The 27,350-nt window shown below is 30.2% G+C and overlaps 2 protein-coding genes across 2 annotated transcripts in view; one reads left to right on the top strand and one right to left on the bottom strand.

The window, feature by feature from the left end:
- LOC139514399 (polypeptide N-acetylgalactosaminyltransferase-like) overlaps nucleotides 1–14,831 on the top strand; it is a 40,075-nt gene extending 25,244 nt beyond the window's left edge. Inside the window, exons 7-14 of the mRNA XM_071303579.1 lie at nucleotides 4,281–4,368; nucleotides 6,067–6,170; nucleotides 6,779–6,905; nucleotides 8,518–8,610; nucleotides 9,008–9,091; nucleotides 10,062–10,188; nucleotides 10,523–10,642; nucleotides 11,558–14,831. Coding sequence (XP_071159680.1) covers nucleotides 4,281–4,368; nucleotides 6,067–6,170; nucleotides 6,779–6,905; nucleotides 8,518–8,610; nucleotides 9,008–9,091; nucleotides 10,062–10,188; nucleotides 10,523–10,642; nucleotides 11,558–11,716 — 902 coding nt within the window. The 3' untranslated portion in view covers nucleotides 11,717–14,831. The remainder of the gene's footprint in view (nucleotides 1–4,280; nucleotides 4,369–6,066; nucleotides 6,171–6,778; nucleotides 6,906–8,517; nucleotides 8,611–9,007; nucleotides 9,092–10,061; nucleotides 10,189–10,522; nucleotides 10,643–11,557) is intronic.
- Nucleotides 14,832–18,453: 3,622 nt separating this feature from the next.
- The window catches only part of LOC139514397 (pecanex-like protein 4), a 29,469-nt gene continuing 20,572 nt past the window's right edge, over nucleotides 18,454–27,350 (bottom strand). The window contains exons 10-11 of the mRNA XM_071303577.1: nucleotides 22,931–25,929; nucleotides 18,454–20,241 (exon numbers count right to left, since the gene is read on the bottom strand). Of these exons, the coding sequence (XP_071159678.1) occupies nucleotides 25,678–25,929 (252 nt within the window). The 3' untranslated portion in view covers nucleotides 18,454–20,241; nucleotides 22,931–25,677. The remainder of the gene's footprint in view (nucleotides 20,242–22,930; nucleotides 25,930–27,350) is intronic.

Here is a 27,350-nt window from a genome sequence, read left to right as displayed (position 1 = left end):
GGTGTACTATAAGCAAGAAAAAAGTAAAATCTAGATTTGTTATGATTGTTTATTGTCCGCCATCTTTGTTATTGAAAATTGTAGATGGCGCCATTTCATCTTTTCATCTCTCATCATTTACCTTATCCATATTGAAATGCACTTTAAATTTTGATGTTCTTATATTTACTGACAAAATGTGATGTCCCATGAAAAATTTCAGATTTCTTTTCAAAAACGGAATATTATCAACTGGTATTCGCTTGTATTTTTACTATGTATGTAGTTTAGTACACTGCCGGGAACCAGCACAACAATTATAAAAGTCAGTTCTACAAAAGCAGTCGGTTTTTTGTTCAGGATTTTGTTTTACAGACTGATACATGTGCTTTGTTTCAGCTAAAGGTCCTTTAAAAAGTATTTCAATGAATATCTGCTCATTAATTTGATAAGGAACGGCAATATTTACTTCCAAAGTCGTATATTTTTGAAAAATATAAAGTAAGAAATTTTGACGTGGATCGCACCGTATTTGTTTTTGATTTACAAGTACCTATTCAATTCCGGTTATGAAAAATATGACTTTTCCGATGCTACTTTTTGTGATTTAGTCATATTTAAACACTCGTGAAGTGTTTTAGAATCAATAACATACATTTCTAACGGCAACTTGATTTTGGAAATCAGCATTTCCATGAAAATACCGCAAATGTGTGCGATTACATGTACACGATTTGAAATTAACAGTTTTACTTTACATTTCAACACATGTCAAACAGTTTTCTCTCTGAATTCTTATTAAATATTATTTTAAGAACAAATGCATTTTGAATCATGATCTTAGCTATGAAAGACAGTGAAACCGTATTTTAACTTTTCTTAATTGATTATCATTTTTGTTTTAAAAGGTTCTTGGACTTGGTTTAATTTTAAAATCTTATGCAGCATAATTTGATCCAGGTCAAATCTTCAATTCATTCAGACCTACCAGAATAAATATAGCTCTTGTGCCACTAACTTGTGGTCCTTATGTCATGATATTTTTTGACAATTTGCATAGGACCACATGTAAATAAAAAAAGTATTTCAGACTACAAGCATGGCAAGACAAGGACTTACAAAATGTACTTCCTTAGCAATTGTCATGAAAAAATTATTAGAAAAGTAACAAAAAATTTTATTCATAAAAAGTATAAACGCGATCTGTCGATTTTTCCCTGAACTCTCCCTGTTGGGCCTTCACTTCTCCCTGAAGTCTCCCTGTTGGGTCTTCACTTCTCCCTGTTTGGCTGCCAGGGAGAAGTGACTTCTCCCTATAATTTTGAAGTGTGGTGACCCCTGATGAAGAATTAAATAAATCCCCCTAAAAAAATAAGGTGGATAAAAAATCACACTGTCTGTCCATCAATGTTGTTAGCTCATGATTAACTCCACTTAAACAATTGGACAATTTAAAAATTCCATGGAAAAGGTAGTCCAATTTAGGGAGATTTGCATGAGGCAAATTGTTTCCTATTGTATATATTGAAAATAGATGATGCTGATGTTTTGTATGTAAATTGGAGTCAAGTATATTGTGTTATGTGTTTGCTAACAGTTTTCTATTTTCATCTGATTTTTCATTGAATACCAAGTTTTTACTGACATAGAAAATATCCATAAAGAGGTCATAAATTATCTGTAAAAAAAATAACTATTTAAAGTTGAGCCACTTAATGTCTAAAGCATATTCACTCATATATCAGTATCTAATAGGGTAAATTCAGAAATAATTGCATGCATTTGTTATTGCGATTTTGTCATAGACTAAAATGTGATTTTCATCTTTGCGATATTGAGAAAAATCCTGTTTAATTCATATAAAAAATTTCAACGTGCGTGTTTAAATTATTGCGATTATCACCCTGTTGCATTTTTCTCAATAATCAGTACTGTAAATTCAGAAACTTTTGCAAGCATTTATTTGTTTGATTGTTGTACATTGAAATCAAGTTTTTTAGCTCACCTGGCCCAAACATAGTATCAATGTTCCTTATGAGGTGATGACCAAGTGTTGTAACTTGGTAGCCGATCCATCATCTAATATGGCCGCCAGTGGGGGACTTAGTTTAACATAGGACCCTATGGGAAATGCATACAAATGACTTCTTTTAGAGAACCACTGAATGGAATGAAACCAAACATGGCATGAATGTTCCTTATGAGGTGCTGACCAAGTGTTGTTACTTTGTAGCCGATCCATCATCCAAGATGGCCGCCAGTGGGGGACTTAGTTTAACATAGGACCCTATGGGAAATTCATACAAATGACTTCTTTTAAAGAACCACTGAATGGAATGAAACCATACATAGTATCAATGTTCCTTATGAGGTGATGACCAAGTGTTGTAACTTTGTAGCCGATCCATCATCTAATATGGCCGCCAGCTGGGGACTTAGTTTAACATAGGACCCTATGGGAAATGCATACAAATGACTTCTTTTAGAAAACCACTGAATGGAATGAAACCAAACATAGTACTGTGAAAGTACTTTAATTCGTGGGTATCAATTTTCGTGGTTTGAGCAATATTTACATGTTCGTGGGTTTTTAAATTCGTGGGTTTTAGTTTTCTAAAAAAAGAAATTAAAAAAATAAAGCCTTAGAAACAAAGGTTACAAATAGTATGGATTGAAGAAAATTGCAAAGTAAACATTGACCCGTGTAAATCGCAGTGATAACACTAATTAATCCATGATAAAGAGGGCCGATATCAAGTTTTTAGCTCACCTGGCCCAAACATAGTATCAATGTTCCTTATGAGGTGATGACCAAGTGTTGTAACTTGGTAGCCGATCCATCATCTAATATGGCCGCCAGCGGGGGACTTAGTTTAACATAGGACCCTATGGGAAATGCATACAAATGACTTCTTTTAGAGAACCACTGAATGGAATAAAACCAAACATAGTATGAATGTTCCTTATGAGGTGCTGACCAAGTGTTGTTACTTTCAGGGGTTTATCTGGGTATTTTGGGAAAAAGGACCCTGGCCAGTTTTGGGAATTTTTTAGCACAGTTTTCAATGAAATAGGGAAAAACAACCAATATACCAGAAGTTAGTTTTAGTGTGTTTAGTTCATTAAATTTGTTTTTAAATATAACAACATGGCATTAAAGTTTATTTGAGTATCAAAATAATGAGTTCTAACTTTTTAAAGAATTGTTTTGTTTTTTTTTGACATGAAAATTTGTGAACTAAAATATTTTGAGTTCTGTATAAAATATATCCTGTTTCTATTTTCTTTTATATATATCTTTTACTTTTCAATTTTAGTGTTGCTATGATAGCTGTCACATGTTTGGTTCTTTTCATTTTTTATTAACTGTATTTGATTGACGAACACGGAATTATATATTACTTGTTTGTTTCCGGATTTGATCTGGTTTTAGTATTTTCCCACACTTCCTGTTTATTTATGGCAGCCATAGTTTGTCAACTGTTGTTTGTCATTCAATATGTTTCAACTTGGATTTACACACATTACTTGTTGACGATTTTTGACATAAAGCTACATGTAGCTGTTGAATAAAATAAACATCTCTGTCATGAATAATAAAGATGAAAATAAATTTTGTGATCATTTGGGAATTTTACTCCCAAAATTGGGAAAAATGTAGGGTTTTTGCCGTTGGGAATGGGTCCGAAAAACGGACCCTGTGGAATGCTAGAAAAATCCATGACTTTGTAGCCGATCCATCATCCAAGATGGCCGACCAGCGGGGGACTTAGTTTAACATAGGACCCTATGGGAAATGCATACAAATGACTTCTTTTAGAGGACCACTAATGGAATGAAACCAAACATAGTATGAATGTTCCTGATGAGGTGCTGACCAAGTGTTGTTACTTTGTAGCCGATCCAACATCCAAGATGGCCGTCAGTGGGGTGACTTTGTTTAACATAGGGCCCTATGGGAAATGCATACAAAAGTGAATGAAATCAAACATAGCATAAATGTTCCTTTCCTAATGAGATGGTGGCCAAATGTTGTTACTTTGTACCAAATTTTATCTTTTTTTATATGATTTCAAAAACCCAAGTAGAGTCAGGTGAGCGGTACAGGCCTTGAGAGCCTCTAATTTATTTTTGTGAAACCTTTCACCTGGGCTTGGGAAAAGAAATGTTGCAAAAATTTCTGAATTTAAAATAACAGAAAGTCATAATGCGTTTATTGTCTACATTTGTTCTTGTCCATTGCTATATGTTTATGTGTTATATCTAGATTTTACAATGTTCTGATTGTTATCTCTTTTTAGGTTTTGATTGGAATTTAGTGTTTAAATGGGATTACATGACACCAGAAGAAAGAAATAAAAGGGTGAATAATCCAATAGGTCCAATCAAGTAAGTGGCACATGATGAGGTTTTATTATCTAGTTTATCTTAATTTTTTTTTTTAAGGCTTTTAACGCTGATGTGTGAATGAGGAAAAAACTTGGGTCATTACCCAAGAGATGAATTGTGCTATGAAAGCACCTTAATGAATGCATGAGATGTATGTTTCATTATAATACGTTATTCTGATTAGCTAACTGCAATCTCGCGTTATTCCTTAATCAACTTCACACGTTCTTCTACAATGAAGTGCACAGGAAAATGAAAGAAAAAACTTGATAGCAATCCTGTTTTCATGATCATAGCGTAAAAAAAAATATTATAATTAATGAATGCTACTTTTAGTAATTTCATAGGGTTGTAAAAGCGCTGACCATATGCACATTTTAAGAATGAAGAGCTTTTGTGCTTCATACAAAATGTACTTTGGTCAATGCTTTTACACCACAATGAATTTACAAAAAAAAGTATTCAATTTCTAAAATGAATTTGTAATGCATTTATATTTTGGGATTCAATAACAGCATCTGAGGCAAAACTCAATGACATGACTGTTGATGAAATGCAAACAAGAAAAAGAAACTTTTTTTAAATTAAAACAAGGTCTCAAATAACTTATCATGATCGTAACTTTAATCCACAAAAGAAAAGGGACTGTCTGCTATCAAACAATGTTCCTGTTTTGTTATTGATTTACTCAGTCTAATACACTACTGTCACTAGTCTACTCAGTCTAATACACTACTGTCACTAGTCTACTCAGTCTAATACACTACTGTCACTAGTCTACTCAGTCTAATACACTACTGTCACTAGTCTACTCAGTCTAATACGCTACTGCCACTAGTCTACTCAGTCTAATACACTACTGCCACTAGTCTACTCAGTCTAATACACTACTGTCACTAGTCTACTCAGTCTAATACACTACTGTCACTAGTCTACTCAGTCTAATACACTACTGTCACTAGTCTACTCAGTCTAATACACTACTGTCACTAGTCTACTCAGTCTAATACACTACTGTCACTAGTCTACTCATTCTTTTACACTACTGTCACTAGTCTACTCAGTCTAATACACTACTGTCACTAGTCTACTCAGTCTAATACACTACTGTCACTAGTAAAAGAACAGAGCATGCAAGTGCATTGATGAAAAAAGTCTGGTTTTTATGCCCCATTTATGGGCATTATATTTTCTGGTCTTATACGTCCATTCGTTAGTTCTTCCGTCCATCAGTCCTATCTGTCAAGCTTCAGTTTAAAGTTTTTGGTCGAGGTAGTTTTTGATGAAGTTGAAGTCCAATCAACTTGAAACTTAGTAAACTTGTTCCCTATGATTTGATCTTTCTAATTTTAATGCCAAATTAGAGATTTTACCACATATTTACAGTCCGCTGAACAAAGAAAAAGATAGCGTTGATGGGGCATCCATGTACTATGGACACATTCTTGTTTTTCATATTCTTTCTTCTGAACTTATTGGGTTAACCAGAACAAAACATATCTACAATCATCTATAAAATGTCTTTTTTCAAAATTTCTAAAGATTCTATTATACTAAACAAATCTTTTTTTCTGATGACTTTAAGAAAAATTAGAGAAAAGCAAACTCCCAATAGGTCTTCGTTCTTTTCTGGTAATTTTGGTTGATTCATTGAATTCATTTATAATATTTAATCATGATTATTTTGTTTCATTACAGAACACCAATAATAGCAGGTGGATTGTTTACCATTGAAAAAAGTTGGTTTAATGAATTAGGAAAATATGATATGAAGATGGACGTCTGGGGAGGAGAAAATTTAGGTAAAATTCTAACCACTGTTTGCTATAGATATAATAATGACTTTCAAAAAAACAGTTTTCAATTAAAAATATTGTCTAGATGCAATACAATCATGTTGAATGTTGAAATAAAAAGTTATGTGAGGGTATATATCATAAGACCATCCACAGTTAATCTTTTACAAATATGATGACCGTCTTGTCACAAGTGAAGCTAATCAGAATGTTAACAAGTGACATTAACACATAAGAAATCTTAAATACTTTTATCTTAAAAAACTGAATTTGATGTTTTATAACATAAAAAAATCAAACAAATAAATGAAGATCCATATATTGTGAAGTTAATTTTTTATCAAAGGGAAGTAATTACCTATTTGGAAGGGAAGTAATTACCTATTTGGAGTGAATATCTTTGATAAAGATTTTTTTTTAACTTATTAACACTGGAAGTAAACATCTGTTAAATTGCTAGAATTTCATGTTCTTGGGGATAAAAAATTATTTTATTCTAAAAGGGAGAGGTTAAATATATTTCTACCAAAGCCATTGAATGTTGGTTATTGTATTTTGAGACTTAAACAGATTGCTGTCAGAAATTTCATTAAATAAGATTTGTTTTATTACAGAAATATCGTTCCGAGTATGGCAGTGTCATGGACAGTTAGAGATAATACCCTGTAGTCGAGTGGGTCATGTATTCCGTAAACAACATCCATATACATTCCCTGGAGGAAGTGGTAATGTGTTTGCAAGGTCAGTTAAGTTGAAGGATACATATCAAGGCTTTAATATTCTAGAATAAATTTACACTTTGTTTTCTACTAATGTATACATGAATAAGAAAGAAAGGGTTGTTTCAGAAAAAGTCAAATTGTGGGTTGGTAGACCTGTAAAACATTATATATTATGGGTGGTCAAGCTTAATTTAGAAGTCAAGTATTAAGATTTCTTATTACGTTAACATGGTTTCTGGATTGAGAATAGTTTTCTACTTTAAATGCACTTATTAAGTTTCTGAGTAATCACCATAATAAGAATAGCATAAAAGTGATATTTGCTAATTTATTAATGTCAATCAAGCATTGTGATTTGATAGACAATAACATCTGTAAATGTCATAATGATTTGACAGGTTTTATTGTCAGCTGTTCAGCCTGTGAATTTGATGTATGACTGCACTATTTTAATATTGAGGTTTGAAAAAGGTAGTTGTTCTAATATGCTCATAAATTTATATATAAAATATCTTATCTGTTTATGTAGGGATGGGGGCAATTATAGAGAAATTGGGAATTTAAGTATGGAGGCATATATAAAGTAATAAGGAAGTTAAAATTTTAAAGAAGGGGGACCTTGATTAATGCATGCAGGCCCTATAATGCATTAACTTTTTTTTTTGAAAACACATGTTTAGCAGGAAGACAGTACTAACCAAAGTTTAAGTATTTTTGAAATTGTATATTTTAGATGTTGGGGAAACTGGACTTAGCTCAGTTCGGTTAGTAACTTCAGCAAAGTTTAATTTGTCAAGACAGATTCTGGTTAAACATAATTTTTTTCTTCATTTTCTGCTTTCCACGTGGGGGAAGATTGGTGTTTTCATTACTGCTTTATTTAATTTATATTTTGATCCTTTACCCTCCATCTGTATATAACTTGAAAAACAGCCATGTTTTTTTTTATATTTTTACTATTTATGGGTATCAGTTTTGATGCTTTTATGGTTGTCACTGTTTTAGCTAATTCAGCTTAAATATAAAGATGAACCAAAAATCTAGCTGATTTTCAACAAATGATTTCAGACACAGACCATGTCTTTTATGCTTTGTTATGGGATAAGTACATCTTGCCATGCACTTTTTGTGCCATATTAAGCTAAAGCAAGAGCACAATGATAGTGTAATTTCTATGGGAAATCAATGGAAAGCAAGAACATTTGATGCTCTCAATATAATTTTAACCCAAGAAAAACTGAGATCTAGTGAACTATATTTTGATTTAATAAAAATATAATCAACATTCAAAGAAAATATAAACAGATTAGAATGTACAGAAATTCAGATTATCAACTAACATATTAATGCTCTGACTTTCTGATCTGATGCATATAGATTTACCAATGACAGTCATTGTAAACGATTAAAAACATTTGAAGTATATGAGATAATAAACATAGTATGAGTAATTTTTTGCACTCCTAACATAGGTAAATTTGAAGTTCAAGACTGTATCTACTTTGTCAATTGATGTGTATGTGCAGATGAATTTTATAATACTTATTGAATTTTATTACAATGTTTGAGTACTCTAATTGATACATTGTTTTGTATTATGAATGTTTAATATATTTTGTCATATTTTACAGGAATACAAGAAGAGCTGCTGAAGTATGGATGGATGATTATAAAGAATTTTATTTTGCTGCTGTGCCTTCTGCTAAAATGGTGCCATTTGGAGAGTAAGTTAACCTTAAAAGCCACTATATTTGTGAAAAGATTGGAAGATCAAGACAAAATATTTAAGGTGTTTGTCAGGAATTATTTTTTGAATATATTCAGTTTTCAATGAATATTTAAATATTAAAATAAAGTTTTTGGGGAAAATAGAGCATATTTTCAGCATTTATAAAAAATTTAACAATACTTTCTGAATTTTCAGTATTGACTTGTATGCTTGTAAATTGATATCTTTTTATTTGTGTTGTTATATTATTATCTCATTGAAGTTTAACCCACATCTCCTTTTATTCACTCAAGAATGTTCTGCTTACATAATATATTTTTAAGTCTTTGTATTGCACATGTAGATACACAAATCAAGTAAGTAGAGATTAACATAGTAGTATTATATTTCAGCATATCAGAGAGAGTAGAATTAAAAGAAAGATTACAATGCAAACCTTTTAAATGGTACTTAGAAAATGTTTATCCTGAACTCAAGTAAGTACAAATTTATCTTCTTGCAGTTTACAAAAGGGTTAGTTAAGAATATAATTTACAAGCAACCACTTTTGTCAAAGATTTGCATAACAAAGATGTATTAATAATAAAAAGATAATTTTGATATGAGCTTTGTCCAATAGAAATTGACCTTATGCAAATTATTATTACAATTTTTCTATAGCGCTTAATCTAAAACAATATTACTCAAAGTGCTTTACATCACATGTTAAACGAAATATACACACAGACAGTGATAAAAATATAAAACATGAACCCACAAAATAAATATTTAAGTGTTAAAACTTTTCTAGATTATAAAAGGATTAATAATGTGGAAATTTTTACAAAAAAGTGGAATATATATATCAATGAATCAAAATTAAAAAAAAAAAAAATGAATATCAATACATCTGTTCACCTACTTCAAGTTGGAAAATGTATATGCAAAGTCCTGAGTTTTCTCCTTGGCAATCATACCACATCTTCTTGTTTTTATATATAATCAAATTGTTTTATTTTGAATCTTAGTGAGTTTTACACATTCAGGTATACAAAATAATTATTTATTTTAGTGTATTCCATATTGTTGTATCAGTGTCTACCTTTGTAAGAGTAAAGCCTTCATTCCAGATATTTATTGTTGTAGATATCAGAACATATTTATTGTAAATGTATTCATTTGTTAGATTGTTCAGACAGGGACATCTATTTAATTTGATGTAATAATGTATCATTAAATGTATTTTGAAATCAATTCTACATCTTGTATGTTAAATTTTTTATTTTGTTTGATCAATTATATATATGCATTTATATATAGTTTTTAAGACATTATATATATAAAGAAATTGACATGTTGTCACTCTCAGATCTAATAGAATTATTCTGTGTTAATATAAGTCATATGCAGGTGTTTTATAAAATGGACATGGGAAAGGGTTAGAATTTACAATAATTTCTTTTACAGAGTGCCAGGTGGAGGTGATTTGGCCTTTGGAAGTATCAGTCAAGATAAAATGTGTGTAGATACACTCGGCCATTTTGCAGATGGAACTCTGGGTATTTTCCCTTGTCACTTTGCTGGTGGTAACCAAGTAAGTAGTGGTAAACAAAATTACTTAGTGCTTAAGTTGCAACAAATTTATAAAATGTTAGTTTCGTCATCCAAGATATTGCTAGATTTAAACCTGAAACATAAATTTTATTAAAATCCAATGATAGCTATGAGCATGGAAAAGGGTTACACTGGTGGAAGGCCTGCAACAACAAAAACTATTTTACCACAAAAAACAAGCATAAGTCGCCAGCTTAACAGATTAATAATGTGGTCTGTCTGGTGTACTGTCCAGTATTTAGTGTAATTTCTGTCATTGTTTTAATTGTATTATTGTATTGACTCAGAACATTATGAAATTGTATATTTTATAGGAATTTTCCATGAGTAAAGATGGTCAGATTCGTCACTTAGATTTATGTGTGACAGTAGTCGGAACAGACCCTGGTACACCTATAAAGTTATTCCAGTGCCAAGAAGGCAGAACTATTCAGGTTTGCTTATAATATATAATTATAAAATAAAAGTATGCCCCAGCCATAGCAGAGGGGGGCTTTAAGTTTTACCTTTGTCTGTCTGTACATCTGTCTGTATGTCCCAAAATTTGTTTACGTTCGCTATCTTTAGTTTGCCTCTATCAAATGATATGACACTTATACACCATGCTTTTTACCACAAAATATAGATCAAGTTTGAATATTGATGTTGTCACATTATCTGTTCTTTACAAATGGAAAAATTGCTGAATTTTTCGTATTTTCTCTAACTTAAGTTAGCTTCATTCAAATGTTATGAAACTTATACACGATGCTTATAACCACAAAATACAGATCAAGATTGAATTTTGTTGGTGTCACTTTTATTGTTCTAGAGTTGGGCTTCTTCACAAATGGAAAAATTCAGCCAGTTCTCTAAATTTAGTCTGCCTCAACTAAATTTTATGATACTTATACACAATACTCATTAATAAAACACAGATCAAGTAAAATTTGGGTAGCATCATTATTACCGTTCCTCAGTTATGTCCCTTTATAAATTTATATGATATACAAGTTGGGGCATCATTAAGTATAAGTATATGTTTTTCCCATTTTAAGGGAACATGTAAACTGTTTCAGAGTTACTTTACACAAATTTAAGCAGTTAATAAATGAAACTGTGAACCACATGTAGTAAAACTTTCAATTTTCTTTACACTAAGGCGCTTGTATTAGTGACAGTGTTAAATTTTTGCCAATACTTTTGTAAACATTAGTGATAGTGATGAATACCATTGCTCTCTAACAGTCAGGGTTGGCAAAGTATTAAATAAGTTTTCACAGGCTGTGCAATAATTTCAGAAATGGATTATACTGGGAAATATCTGAGAAAAATAGAAATAAAAATGTTTTTTTTCTTTCTTTTTTCAGTTTTGGAAGAGGAGTCACGATGATACCATGTTAGAACACATAGAGACCAAGTTATGTTTAGACAGTCAAGAAGTTCAGACAAAAGGTCTTGTACTTAATCCTTGTAATTCAAGATCCATGACCCAGCAATGGAAGTTTCAGCTTAGTAAGAGAACATGATGAAAACCAAAATTAGATTGTTATTTATGACAGAACTCTAGTATTTTAGAAGGTTTTAACAAAGACTTATTCTACAAAAATTATATACCAAAGTAAAGCTTTACATGATGGAAGTCAGATTTAAAATTGTGTCTGTAGATAGAATGCATACTACAGGGATAAAATCTGACATCTTTTTGGATATCCTAATGGCTGCAAGTTAACAGGTTACAGTTGTTAGGATAACAGATTTGTTAAACTTTTTGATTCTTTAAGAATAAAAAGAAATATTTTAAGAAAGGGCTTAAACTCCCACTCCAAAAAAAAACAGAAGAAAAGGAAAAAGACAATCATTTTGTTTTAGCGTTTGCAAATTCAAACATATCACACTGTCTTATAAAACATCTACAAATCCAAGATGGCTTCCCTTTTAATGCTTAAAATTTTAATCTATGTAAATTATTTCAAGAGATTTGGTATGAGTGTCAATATCCACCAAAGTACTCTCACTTTATGTGATTCCAAGGGTTATTTATGCTTGTTATCTGTTAATAGTAATGACATCAAATTATCCAACAGAAACAGTGAACCCTAGTAAATACTTATTTTATAAGACTCAGTAAATCAAAATACGGTTCATTTATCAGTAAACTTGATGCCATCCATGTGATATATTTTGTACCTACTTACATTGAAGAAAGTTATTAGAATTTTCCATCAGAGACCGGTTTACAACGACACAATTTTTTTTTTTTTTTTTTTAGTTTTTAATTATATACATTCCATTAAGTTTCTTCTTTAGAAGGTCCAACTGCTTTTAAAAACCTTTAATGACCTTAGCTTTAAGCTGTTTTACTTATTTCCTTTATATATGTGACTTGTGCAATTTGTGCTTAATAAAAAATAAAAAGCATTGAATTAATGATACCAAGAAGCCCAATTATATACATCTCCAAAATATTAAAAAAAACTTTATTGTATACCATCCTGTGATATATTTGTAAGAGTGAAAATTGTTTTGAAAAAAGTCATGTCCAATCTGAAAAATAGACCATGGTGTTATTTTACAAATTAAAAGATAAACAAATATCCTTAGAGCAACTTATTGTAAACTATCTAGAATTTTGTGTATTAATTGATTTGGCAGGGGTGTCATATATGATGATACTTTGAATTGAAAAACTTTGAAATTAATTTATCTCCTGTAAAAAAAAATGTTTTGAATTCCAAATTTCCAAAAGGGTAAATTCCTGTAGATTCATTTAGGTTTTTGTAATGTCAGTTTGTTTTAGTCCTTTATTAACATATCTCTGCCAATAGGGTAGTTTTAAGTTTCTGTATTTTTAGGAAATCTTTTGCTATTTGTCCAATCATTTGACAATTGTTTCCATAGTCTTATAAGTAACATGTTATTGAATACAACCTATACAGTATTTGAAGGCCATTTAAAATTGCCTAAAGAACGTAAAATCATTGCTACTTTTTGTGTTTATCAGAATTATTTTTCTAGAATTTTGATAGAAAATAATAAGTTTGAATTGTCAATGTACTTAAATTTTATATACCCTATACTTAACTGTTATAATTGTCTTTAATTTATTTAAGTTTGTAATGTATATATATGTGATTTAGTATTGTTAATTTCAACAGATTCAATGAATTATTTAAAACAGCATTAGTGAAACGGCTTTAATTCAATATGCATGCTACTGAAATTTAAGTTTGTATTTGTCGATTTTATGTTTAAATGTTTGGTATTCTTGCATATATTTATATTGGCATCACAACAATGAATGTGTTACTTTTATTCTCTGCTGAATAACAATGAGAAATTTGTTATGGATATTCACTGCTGAGTTAACCCACTTTGGGGTCATTATTGCTCCTATCAAGTGAGCATGGTCTCCTTCCAATCATAGCCAAGTTCATGTTATAACAAGTCTGCTTTATAGTTTCATAGAATAACAAATTTGGAGCTGTGTCATAAACTAATATGTCTTCCAGTGCGAGACAATCTTATTTCTGTTGTGTGTCATTCATTATTAAAAAACCATAGCATGCCTTAAAATGTTGACACAAAATTATATGTTTGCTCAAATTAGTGATAACCCACCTCTTATTATTTTGTATCTTTTTTTCTAGTGTCTTGTCTTGTTTATATGTCAATATTTTTCATAGTATATCAAAAAAATCACTTGTGAAAATCAAATCTAGTCCTTTTTATACAGGATTTTCATCTATTATAGTTAATTTATCAAATTTGTGTTTTTGTAAATAATTAAAATATAGAATTTATTATAGAATTTATTGGGAATAAGAAGCTTTATAAATCATATCACTATTGATTTTGATTGTATAACAGGTCTGCACACACACAAAAATGAATAGAACCAGTGTCCAGTGTCATTTTATTCCAAATTTTCTAGGATTTTGAAAGTTCTATGATACTCTGTTTTTCAAAGCAGGTTATTTTCTTTAAATATATATTTTAGTGAGATAAGCTTTTAACCACATATAGGACATCGAAAAAAACAAAGGTGTACTATTATTTTTTTTTATTTATGTGTATAACCTAGGATATTTTTTCTTTGAGTATCAAAAGGTGCTAGACGTTACTGCCAAAATCTTTTTTAAAATAGAGTATAATTTTTAAACGTTAACTCTAAAATGTTTGAAACATAAATAAATGATATTTAATACATGTATTAGATTCATTCTGTTGAACACAAATAAACTTTAATCATCATACATTGCATTGTCATACTCTGAGCTTTCTCATTGTCCACACATTTTCAATGGCGTTCATATGAAATGGCATTTATGAAGGGAAGAGATAGGTATAGATGAAAGAATTTACAAACAACTCTAGTTATAAGTTAGTTTGTTAGACAAATCATGTTTAGGATGTATAATGTTGAAATTTAGATTTACAACATTTTCATAAATAAAGCATTCTTAAAAAGAAAATTTTTAGTATGTAAGTTATAGAATTATATAGATTATTCTGTGTGAAGTCTTTTTCTTTTTAAATTGGATTTTTTTTTACCTGAAAATGACAGGATGTTCATATCAAATTTATGCGACAGATTCAGAAGTTCAGATAAATGAACATGTAATAGTAATATAAAATGATTTACAGCAGATTCAAACGAGTATGAAGCTACAGGTAGATTCTTTGGTTAGCTTCCTTGCTAGCTCAACCATGAAATGATTATTACCTTAAAATTGGGAGGAGCATAGCACTAATTCATCATCCAATGAAAACACTCATATCAATGTCCTGTTTATAATAATAATGTATGTTTCATACAAACAGGTTTACCTAAACAACTTTGCAAATTAAATTTTATTTCTTATAGTCTTTGATTGAATTAAAAAATTCTTTGTATTACAATAAATTAGAAGAGGAGTTACGGTTTATGTTTTGTTCAAGGATGATAATATTTAGTGTTGATTCAATTCAGTTGGCAATTTGGTACTTGATAGATGGAGGATTATTGCAAGCAGTGCTAGCTAGCAATGATTTCCTAAAAAAACAAGTTTAGAAATTAAGATATTGGTTCAAACAAATATATATAAATATGGATCAATTCAAGTACCTTAATTTAAAGGTTGTAATAGGACTTTTTGTAAACTTTAAACGCTAGCACATCAAAGAAAATCAAGAGAGTAATCTATGCTTAAAATTTTATGACAAAAATATCTCTGGATTTTCTACAAAAATCTTGGTTTTTTTTGCCACAAAATCCCGTTTAACTTTAAAAATGCAATGAAACTATAAATAATAATGCTTGCTTGAAGTTTCCCCTTTGTATATGTACAAAATGGCCCATCTCTATTATTCATTATCGCTTTGCTGTTTTTATACTATTGCAGTTTGAAAAATTCGTAATTCAAAGGCAACAGAAGGATATAGTTGTAATTGTACCATTGTAAAGTATATACACATAACTGTATTTATATATGAACTGAGTAATTGATTGAAATAAAATTGGCAATTCAAACACATCTACAACATGCTTGTGAATCAATAAATTTTAAATTTAGATTGAAAACTTATTTTTAAACTGACTTGTAAAACAAGTTTCACAATGTTTATATTCTGTCACTAGTTCTGATTGGTTCTCTGTTTAACTATTGACTCCCCCCACAGGCTTGTGTACCTTACCTAATAATGATTTCATGGTTGAGCTAGCAAGGAAGCTAACCAAAGAATCTACATATAGCTTCATACTCGTTGGAATCTGCTGTAAAAAATATATTGAAACAACCTTTTTTGAGATGATTATTTATTCAAGTTATAAATTTGAGAAATGCAGCTGTTGCTGGGCAATCTTTTTTTAAAGAAATTGCAAATGATAAATCTAGCAGGCTTACAAACATAAGGGAAAAGTGGAATAGTGGAAAAGTTTTAAAATATAGTTCTTTGTTTTTTACTTATACGATAAGAAAAATCGTCTGTGATTGTAAAGAGCATCAAACAGTACATTAATATACTGATTATATTTTTTTTTAAATCATCAGAAGAAAAAAAATCAAATTATGATTCAAAAAGCTGATTTTAGTATAATGTAAAATTAACATGATGCATAAATATACACTTAAATTTACCGTTAAATTTGTTATATTTTTAATTATTTGAAATATTGTAATCCTAAGGGGGTATTAAACCAGCTGCACACATCCTAATAATATGTGATGACATTAATCATAGTATTGCCTTGTAAGAAAAATTTATACAGTAACGAAAGTGCAGAATAGGTTAAAGGTTCAGGTTGTACTTGTGTTATTATTGTCCATGACAAATCTACAAAATGTAGAATAGATATATTATATATTTTTCGGAAAAACATAGAAAATTCATTATTATAGGGTTGAGGGTGTTATTCATTTGTTCATCAATATCAGAGTTTTAATATTGTTCATATTTTATTGTTTATTGAATAAACTAGTTTATTTTAAGAGTTTGTTTTTTTTACTTTTTAACTTGTTCTCAAAACTGACCATACATGCATGAAATTGTTACACAGAGCTTAATTCTAGATATGATCTGTGTGGTTTTTTTCTGGCAGTATTGTGGTGAAGCATAGTATTATTGATACTTAGGTTCTGTCCAACCCTCCCTCTAATATATTGTGATCACATCATGGAGATCTTTAGAATAAAAGAGATGAAGGATGGTTATGATAAGTTATGCAGCAATTTATGATTGGTATGTTTTTGTCAGATTTATGTTCATTTAATGCAACCAAATATATAGCCTTGTAATCACGTCTTTTATGGCTGAACAACAATGGCAACATTCATATTTTTTGGAGGAACTGTTTCTAGAGAAGTGTTACCTAATCTGTTCCTAGATCTGTGCTTTATAATTTTATAACTTCCATGCCTCATCAAGACTATAGTTTTGTACACATGACTAGTTGAAAGTTTGTAAAATGGCATCACTTTATTAACCTAATAGTGCATTTCTTTCTAACCAAAGTTTCGTATACGTTGTGTGTTGTTTGTTATAAATTGTTAAACGTTACAAAAGTAGAAAGAGATGCATCGTTTAATCAGTGTTTACTAAACCTGTTTGACCTGCTTTAGACATTGTTTGTTTTGAGTTATGACAATGTTGAACATACCTCTTTTTTAGTGGGAAAATATATATATAACACATAAAATGATCAAGTTAGAAAGAAATGCAGGGTTTGTACTAACAAATGATTAACTACAAACTGTAGACACATTTTCAGCGAGTGTATTGTTTGTTAAAGTTTATGCAAACTTTGTAAACGTATGTTAGAAAAAAATTATCTAGATGTGTGTGCACTGAACTGTTTGTATCTATTGTGTAAGATAGAAATGCAATCGAAGACTGACATGAATGTTAAGTTAGGCTTAAAAGTTATCAATATATTTCTCCTAATTTATAGAGGGACAAAGTTGTCTCCTGGCGGAGTTGATGTTCTTCAAGTACAATAGGCCTCTAAGGAATTCATAAAACATGAGTGGACATGCTGACATGTCTAGCCTGTTTTACTGACAATTGATTTTATGTTGATAGTCCAAAATGAAAGGCTTTACTACAGGTATAACCTAAGCTTAACATGATCCAAGAAAATGAGGTCTGGGTCAGATAAACCAAACTGGAAATGCATATACACCTTTTAATCGTTCTGAATGTAAACCAAGAAAAACAAGTGAAACTGCGAGCTCCTGCTCACTGATGATACCCCCGCCGCAAGTGGATAATTTTAATAGTGTAAAAATATGCAAGTGTTCGGTAAACAGGAAGTTGTTGAGTGATGAATCTGAAAACGTATTACACGGTATAGCTGACTTGTATAAATCCTGAAACCAAATTTAGTTTGCCTCAACCAAATGTTATGAAACTATTAATACACAATGCTTATTACCACAAAACAAAGTTCAAATTTTAATTTTGGGAGCGTCACTTATACTGTTATGCCCTATTACAAATGAAAAAATCATTATTCAACGTTTCCGTTCCATTTCCTAAGTTTGCATCAACCAAATGTTATGAATCTTATACACAATGCTTATTACCACAAAACTCAGATCAAATTAGAATTTAAGTAGCCTCACTTGTATCACTTCAGTTATGTACCTTTATAATGTTTTATGCAAGTGGGGGCATCGTCTTTGTCCCATGGTCACATTCCCAATTAATTTCTTGTCATAACTGCAGTGTGATGCAGGTCCAGACATAATGTTGGTCATGTAGTGTAATAAAATAAGTTATATAAAAGTTTTCACAAAACAATATTTATTACAAAATGTCACATAATTCAGATCTGTGTAGAATATCACCATCACAATATAACAACAAATAGAAAATAATTAATACATCTATAACAATAGTTAGCCTTAAAACACACAAGCTTAGGACGGCATATATATAGTAATAAATAAAGCTTGTGGTCAAAATGTTTATAAAAATTAAACTGGTTTACTTATCAGCAAATAAATATTTTGATAACTTTATAAACTGGTTTTGACTTTTAATACCTGAACTGGTAAAAAAAGTTGTAATAAGTAGGTCTTTTTACAGAAAATGATTTTGTCCACTCGCTATAGCTCTAAAAAGGCCAAAATACCTTTTTCATATTCATAATTGTCAGTTGTTTGTGTATCTAAGATAAATAATTTGGTTTCACTAGAAAAATTGAAAGGTTTTTGCTATTTTATGGTTGCCTTATTGTTTTTAAGAGTTTAGAGGTTTTATTAATTTAGTATAAAGGGAACTGTACAGATAATGATTGGTGGTGTTTAAATGCCACTTTCAAGTGTCATTTTTGGGCTATCATTTGTAGGCGGCCAGTTTTTATAGGTTGAGGAAGCCAAAGTGCCTGGATAAAACAATGACCTTTGATGGGAAACTTACAATCCTAGTCAATTAAGATTGGAGTTGATTGCACCTGCATGAGCAGGGTTCGAATTCACAACCTCAGTGTTGACTGGCTAATAATTGCAGTAGTAGAGTTCCATAGACCACTCAGCAACAGTGGTCTATGGAACTCTACTACAACGGGAGCAATGGGCCTCTGTACATATAATTATTTCCTTACATAAATAATTGTAATTCATTTATGCAGATGTTTAAAGAAGATAATTGTCACCTTTGTTGTTAACAGAATAAACAAGAAATGCCCATAAAGAATAATTCTTATGCAAAAATGCAAATTATCTAGGATTCCAATAAGGTGCAAACCTAATGTTAAGTTATGAGATGAGGAGAAGCAATTTAATGCTGGTAAACAACTTAATTAGATTGAATATTTTCAGGATTTTTATTTTTTTAATTGACCCTTAATTGGTATATTAGCTGAGAAAGATAACCATTTCACAATAAAATGTTTTCAAATTTAAACGGGTGGATTTAGGGGGGCAGGGGTTCCGGGCCCCCTTTTTTGGAAATATTTTGGTTGGTTATATAGGGAATCACTGAAGATTGAAGGGAGCAATGGGCCCCCACTTATGAAAATTTCAGATCCGCACTGTTAAAGAATAAAAAATTCAAAAGGACGTACACTGATAAAATAAATATCTTAAGCAAAAATTAAAACAAATAAACTGGTAACAAAAAATAGAGTACAAAAAAAAATGTAGAAGGTTTTGAGTACATTTTTAGCTTAGGAGTAAAACACAAGGTAAGTTCAAAAATTGATCTGAAATCAATATTTATTTTATCAGCACTGATATATATTTCCTAACATATCACAGATAAAATCAATCAATAAATAATAAATTTAAAACAGCTGAACCTATGCAGATATTGGTCAGAGCAAAAAATGATAGCGCAATTAAGACAAAATTTTTGTTTTCTTGTATTGTGCGTTGTGACATTGAAAAAATAAAAATCAAACAATAATAATAATAAAATTATAAATATACCCATAAACTAGCAAATAATAAAAAGTTATAGTAAGTCTAATTGCTTAGTAGAGATTTCTGATATGATTTGTTACAATGAAAATTGAAACTCTAAAAATAGTTTATTTGCTCTGTACATACTCCCTAAAATAGTTAAAGGGAAACTTCGCAAAAAAATCAAAAATTGATATTATGTCCATTCTGTATAAAAATGCTCAAATTTATAGATATTAAAGTTTTATTCCGCTAAATAAGAGATCACCATCGATTTTAAATTTTGAGTATCAGTTCTCTACTCTCCGCCATCTTGTCACCTTCTCCGATGAAAAATCCCGATATGTCAATAAACCACAAAGGAACAAAACTACAGTAAACGATGTAGTCGTAATTGCGTGTCGATATCTTGTCAATCGTACGGTGGTTTTATCTGACTGACTAACTTGATACGGAAAATGGTCTTATAATTTTAAATAACCATATAGTCTGTTATTTTTAAACTGATAATATTGTAATTAGTTAAAAAGTCAAAGTTCAAATCATAAAATGATAAATAAGTGTTCCGTGGAAATTGTTTTCGAAAATCTAATTCGTTCATAATTCTTTCAAGTAATAAACTTTATTTAAATAAATTCGGATCTTCCCTTATCTGATCACCAGCATGGCTAAAGGTATTACTCCCAAAGGTATTGGAAGGGGTGTAAGGTGACACGTCCAGGTATTCAATCGATTTCCTGTCCGACATGAAGTTCATGCATCGTTTCACTTCTGTAGGTATTGATCAGTGTACACGACCGTTACTTAAACTTTCCATTTTGAACTATCAGGTGCATGTATAATATACATTTTTGTCTTGCATGTCCAATATACAAATCTATTTACATATTTTTCCAAGGGTTAATTTGGGAAAATGTAATATATACTCGTTGTCAATAGTTTAGGACAGATTGGAACATACCAGAATTATTGATCTAAAAAAATGTGCGCACTTGTCGACGATTCGTGTATACATACGCCTGGTAGAAAGTTACGGAACTATAGTCAGTAGCGCAATTTAAAATATGTATACATGTATACATTGAACATAAGAAAGAAACATACATTTTGTGTAAATTGTGGTAAAAGTTTTGTAAATAGACTAGTCCATGTATGCCAACAGTATGTAATCAACGAATTCGATAGACTATTGTATACCAAAAGAAGAAGAAGAAAAAAAAGAAACAATTTGATTTAAATACAGGTCAATTTATAACTTGCTTTGGTTCATCGAAGTTAAGAACATAGTAAACTCACAGATTTATATATCAATTAAATTGTTCTCGAATAAAGGACGAAATTCGTCATCATCACAATTGTTCCAACATTCATGTAAAATATATGCAACTGGACGTACACTAATAATCCCCAAGGAATGTGAATATTTTCTAGGAAAACTATTGAGTATCAATTTCGGGATTTATTTTCTTTCTTGATATTCAATGACAGCAATTTAAAGAATAAACTGCTTATCGGATATTTGTCCGCTTTAGGGGTATTCTTGCAAGTTGAACAGACTTATAATAACATTCAAAAATAGGGAAAGATAACATTAAATTCGTTGTCTTTTAATTTTAAACATCGTTGATCAAATAGTTATTTAAGTATATATATACGTTGGGAGACGACGATTATTATATATATATAGTTGTCTCAGATTTTAATAAGGACGTTCCCCATTATGAATAAATTTGGTTGACGTTTATCACACTTGAAAAGAATATCTATTCGTAATTTTTCGATTCCATTACAAAAATATTTTTTTCTTTATTCGTACATATTATATTCCGCTTCGGTAGAGTTATCTTCAGATAGTTTCATATATTAATTAATACATGGCTTTCAAAAGTCTAAATGTAAGTGTTCTCGTACATTTTTTCGCCTAATAAAGACAAATAAAAATGATTTTATTAGTAAAGCTATTTCTAATTTCTAAGTCCCCCTTTTTTATGAGACATCAATCAAGGACAAGACTTGTATATCATTTCATTCTGACATATGAATTAAGTTTCCCGTCTTTAACCGAAAATTGTGTATTTCTTAGTAAATTAACTTATTTGAATTCAAATAAATAATAGCACCAAATATAATTAAATAATTCCACGGCGACCAATTTTTATTTGTCACCAACTTGAATATGTATTTTTAATGTGTGTATTAAATGCTACCACTGATCCGAATAGACAGTCACACCTGGCAAGGTGTGCCCTAGAGGCGTGGTTAAATACCGAAGTGCAAATAACAATTTACCTTTCAACAAGCCATCTACGAGTATTGCCACAGAACCGTGAATACACACATCGTATAAACCTAGCCATAGCAGAGATAGTAAAAGGTCAATAATAGTACACCAACATATTGTCTTTACAGATTATTGTACTTTAATTTGTTCACCTTATCAGTCCGAAAATGCATTTATTAAAAATAAATTTATAACTTTTTGTGTTGTCTACAAAAATAATTCGAATATATACGTTTAACATAGATAATTTATCTCACCAATGAGTACAATTGAACGTCTGTGCGTTTTATCTTCTTATTATCGGATGGTTATTAGATAAAGCATAAGTCATCGGCGCGCTTACGTTAAAATATGATTAAAAACCAAGACTTTTAATGATTGTATTTTAAATCCCGGCATGCAAAAATCAGGAGAAAACGTCACGACCTACAGGAAGTAGTTGATATTTTTTCATTAATTATTGAATTTCTCCTTTATTACTGCACATATAGCGATAAAACTTTGTGAATATATATATTATGTCATAATGAACATATTTAAACCATAAGTAAAAAATCGTGAATTTTCCCTTTAAGGACCATTTATTAATATTTCCCATTTTTATGTATAGTCTTTAAAATTTCCTGTCTGACATATTCTGCAGCAGCCATGGACTCAAAATGGCACTGATAAACATCTTTGTGACTGAATATTTACAACTGGTATTAACTCATTAATCAAAGTGCAAGTGAGTACTAAGGGGTAAGGTATCTTGACCACCTAATCGCTATTTATTCCATTCCGGATAAGTTCTAAAATTACACAACTTTTTCATCCAATTGTAGCTATCTGGGACCCTGTTTAAACAATTCACCATGCATGATACTTTTTAATGAGACCTGTTTAAACTACCGTAAATACTTCAAACAAAATATTTTTTTACTTCAATTTTAATTTCGAAAAAAGTGGATCATTCTATATCAAAGTTTCTTGATGATCACTTTCTAAAGTTTTTTCTCCCTCAGCTCACTACTGATGACCTCCATTTTTCGGCCAGTGACCCAAACAGGAAGTTGTATAAATGACTGTTTTTCCCCGAATGGACTAAATAGCGATAAGGTGTATTGTTTTCGTTTCAGGTGTTGTTTCCAAACACAGTACTTTTATTTGAAGCCCTTGGAAAAAAGATAAAAATGAAAATGGTCCTTAATTTTTATTGTCATGTATGAATTACAGTAATATTCATCTGTGTACTTTAAAAATATTTACACATTAAATACTGAATTCATGTAAAAACTACCGACTATGGCACAGGCTTATGAGTTTTAAATAAAAAGTTGACCACTATACCTTAAAGGAAATGTGAATAGTTATCAATATGAAAAGAAAGCTTATCAATGTAAAAATAAGGAAATGTGGCATGATTGCAAAGAAGAAAACCATACATCAAAGTTCAAATGATGTAGATATAAGTACATGTAATTATAGGTCACAGTTCAACCTTCAACAATTGAGAAAATCTCATACAACCTAAATTTTCACAAAAAATACCCTACATCTGTAAAACATGTGAAAGTCAAGTCATTTTAAACAAATCATGGAAGTAAGACATGATTTAAATTGTAAAAAATAAAGTCACAGTAGTAAGAGCAAACAGTAAAGCAATATCTAATTGTGTTCGTACATAAATAACAATAAAAAAGAGAATAACATATTAATCAAGTTCAATATAACTGATTGCACTTAGACTATAAATAAAATACTGGTTAAGGAATAGTTGCAGTTATTTACCATTAACTATCATTTGATATGTTTTGCAATAACCTTATTGATGCTTTAAAATTGTAATACTTCTGCTAAGACAGACAGTAATGAGATAAAAGTCCTTTCTTTAGTAATTCATGAAATGTTTGTTTCAATTACTCCTGGACTGTATCAGTTTTTCTCTACATATTTATCACCATCCAAATTTATGTAATGCACTGTACTTAGCGGTAGATAGGTCAATATGGACTTTCTCTCTAATTTGAACTAAATGTTTTGTATACAGAAACAGTGTTAAAGCATTATATAATAATCATAAACATTAGAAAAAAGTAAAGTTTCTTTAGAATTGAAAAAAAAATAGACTTGAAAAGTATTTCAACATGTTCAAAGTACAATTCATTTTCACTTGAACTTGACTATAGAAAGATATATAATTGTATCATCAAAGAATGCAGAGCTTAAAAAAATAGTATTTTTTTGGGGCATTAAATGGACATTTATGTACAAATCCTAAGGTATATGATATCCTTTAAAGTATTGCCTCAGAGCAACAAAAAAGGCATATGGTCCCTTTTCCAAACCAGTATTTTAAACAGAAATGAAGATGTGTACCTGAAAGTTAGAGTGATTGTTATGGCAAAAATATAAAAAATCAGTAATTGTAATGGAAGTTCATAAAAATATACTATTAAAGTAACATTCCTGTGGTTTTTGCATACATATTTCTCTTCTGAAGAAATAATACACTGTTAATACATAAAGTACAGTAATACCAGCTATAATTTACTTTGAAATATTACTAGAATTGAGAAATTAGTTCTTAATTATGTGGCCTGAACATTCACAATCATTGGTTTTTCCGTGGTTTAGATATGACAAAAAAATATATAATTAGCTTTTCAGTCACCGTGTAACCCTTGTCTTATTTCCAATGACAGAACTGGTTTTAGGAAATTTTTGTTAACTTCATTGCAGAATTTTACAAAATAAAATGTAGCACGAGATGCATATATTTTTATATCAGGCCTAAGTTTACACTGGTTTTTTTCAGTCAACTAATGATTAAGGTTTCATAGTTTTCAGTTCATTCATTTGTAGCTAAATAAAAAAATTCAGAAATGGTAACAATTGTGATTCATAATCTGATGTATTTATAAAGAAAACTTCTAAGCCAAGGCTTACATATCAAATTGTTCTCTGTTGTCAATCAAAATAAAACAAAATAATGATCAAATGTGGGGAGCAAAGGACAACTTAATTACATATTTTAAATCTGATCTGTCTATAAAACTTATATATCATGAGCAAAAGAAACTTTCAAGGACCTGTAGCTCTTTTCACAAAAAATCTGGAGAGTAAAAATACTCAAAAGTCATATACATTTTAGTATAACTTACTATCAATTTTAATTTGTAAGATTTTTGGGGAAAAGAGTCGCTGTTCAAAATCAATAAAACCAGAAGAATAAATTCTTCAGTAATAAATATCAGATATCATTAAAGTTGCATTATTTTTCTTCAAAAATAAAATGGGGTGACATTGGGGTGTATAAATATAAAAACATAAATCTCATTTTAAATCACAGTGTTGGAATGCTTATAGGTTCTGATGAGAAAATAGGGTATCCAAGTGGTGGGTCAGCAGACTGTACAGTTAGATTTCTGAGAATTGTGGGATGTGCTTGTATACTGTAACGCTCCTCATCATCATTGGTCAAATATAACAGTTCCAGACTTAGATTGGCCCACTGTCCCTTGACTACTTCTGGATTCATCCTCCCGATATGTGCCATCACTGGCTGAAGGGAAAGAACTCGACTGTTATAGGTTCCCTATAAAAGAATGGAATACATTTAATCTGATTTGCTAAAATTCCATATCTTCTCTAATGACAAATATAGTGATAAAGATATGCAGTTTGCCACTATTTCCCTTTCTAGCTTTAAGATTCATGTAGGAACCTGAAAATGAAATGAATGCTCTGAGAATGTGCAGTGTATACAGTAAATAATGAAGTAATTACTTGAGATATCAAGAATGCATAAGCAAAAGCATACATTTGAGAAGCTGCTATCTTAGATCAACCTTTCAACATAAATTATTAACTTATTTCAAATTTAAGATATATTGAAACTGCATTTAAATCAGAACAATGTCAAAAAATGTCATATTTTCTAAACTATATGTGATTTTTGTTTCATTCAGAAACATTTCACAATACAAGTCAAATAACATCACAATTTATATATTGCAGAATTTCATAAATTTTGATGTTTCAAATTGACTGACCAACTTACTGTTTATTACTAATATTTGGCTGGTAACTTAATATACTTATTTTTATGCCCCACCTACGATAGTAGAGGGGCATTATGTTTTCTGGTCTGTGCGTCCGTCTGTCCGTTCGTTCATCCGTCCGTCTGTCCCGCTTCAGGTTAAAGTTTTTGGTCAAGGTAGTTTTTGATGAAGTTTAAGTCCAATCGACTTCAAACTTAGTACACATGTCCCCTATGATATGATCTTTCTAATTTTAATGCCAAGTTTTTACCCCAATTTCACGGTCCACTGAACATGGAAAATGATAGTGCGAGTGGGGCATTCGTGTACTGAGGACACATTCTTGTTTATTATTATAATGTGATTAACATTTCATTTGTGATAGAGGGATTGTATTTAAAAAAAAAATCATGTTCATGTCTTACATATGGATGTGACAGAGTTTCCAAGTGACAACTGGAGATTTGATTATTTTCAGCTGCATTTTAGCAGAGACATATACTGTATTTATATGTCTCTGAAGTGTCTGATTTTAGGTATCATATTAAACTGGAGATTTTTATGAACATTTACAGGGGTTAATTGTATTAAATGATAAAACTACATATATTTCCCATTACTTTTAGCTAAAAGTATTAAATGCTATTTTTTCATTATCTTAGCAAGATAAATGTAGATCTCATTTATGCATTTGCTTTGTACTCTTTTTGAAATACTGATGAAAAAAAATAGTTTTCAAGCATCTTTTCCTAAATTAGTAATAAACTTTTAATAAGTTACTAACAACAATATAATGTATGTGCACTATACCGATTTATCTGTTAGTGTTGCTTTTATAATTAGCTTTACTATTTGTGTGTGATAAGTTTACTTTACTGTGCTTATTCCTATTCCTAAATATATTCCGTATAAAGCTATTACATTTTTCTTATTTTTTCTTTAAACTTTTCTTTAAAATTTCTTTTATCTTTTAATA

The sequence above is a fragment of the Mytilus edulis genome, chromosome 3 (assembly GCF_963676685.1).
Source record: "Mytilus edulis chromosome 3, xbMytEdul2.2, whole genome shotgun sequence".
In the NCBI taxonomy this organism is placed as follows: domain Eukaryota; kingdom Metazoa; phylum Mollusca; class Bivalvia; order Mytilida; family Mytilidae; genus Mytilus; species Mytilus edulis.
The sequence above is the reverse complement of the archived record's forward strand: the minus strand, read 5'-3'. Positions and strand labels throughout refer to the sequence as shown.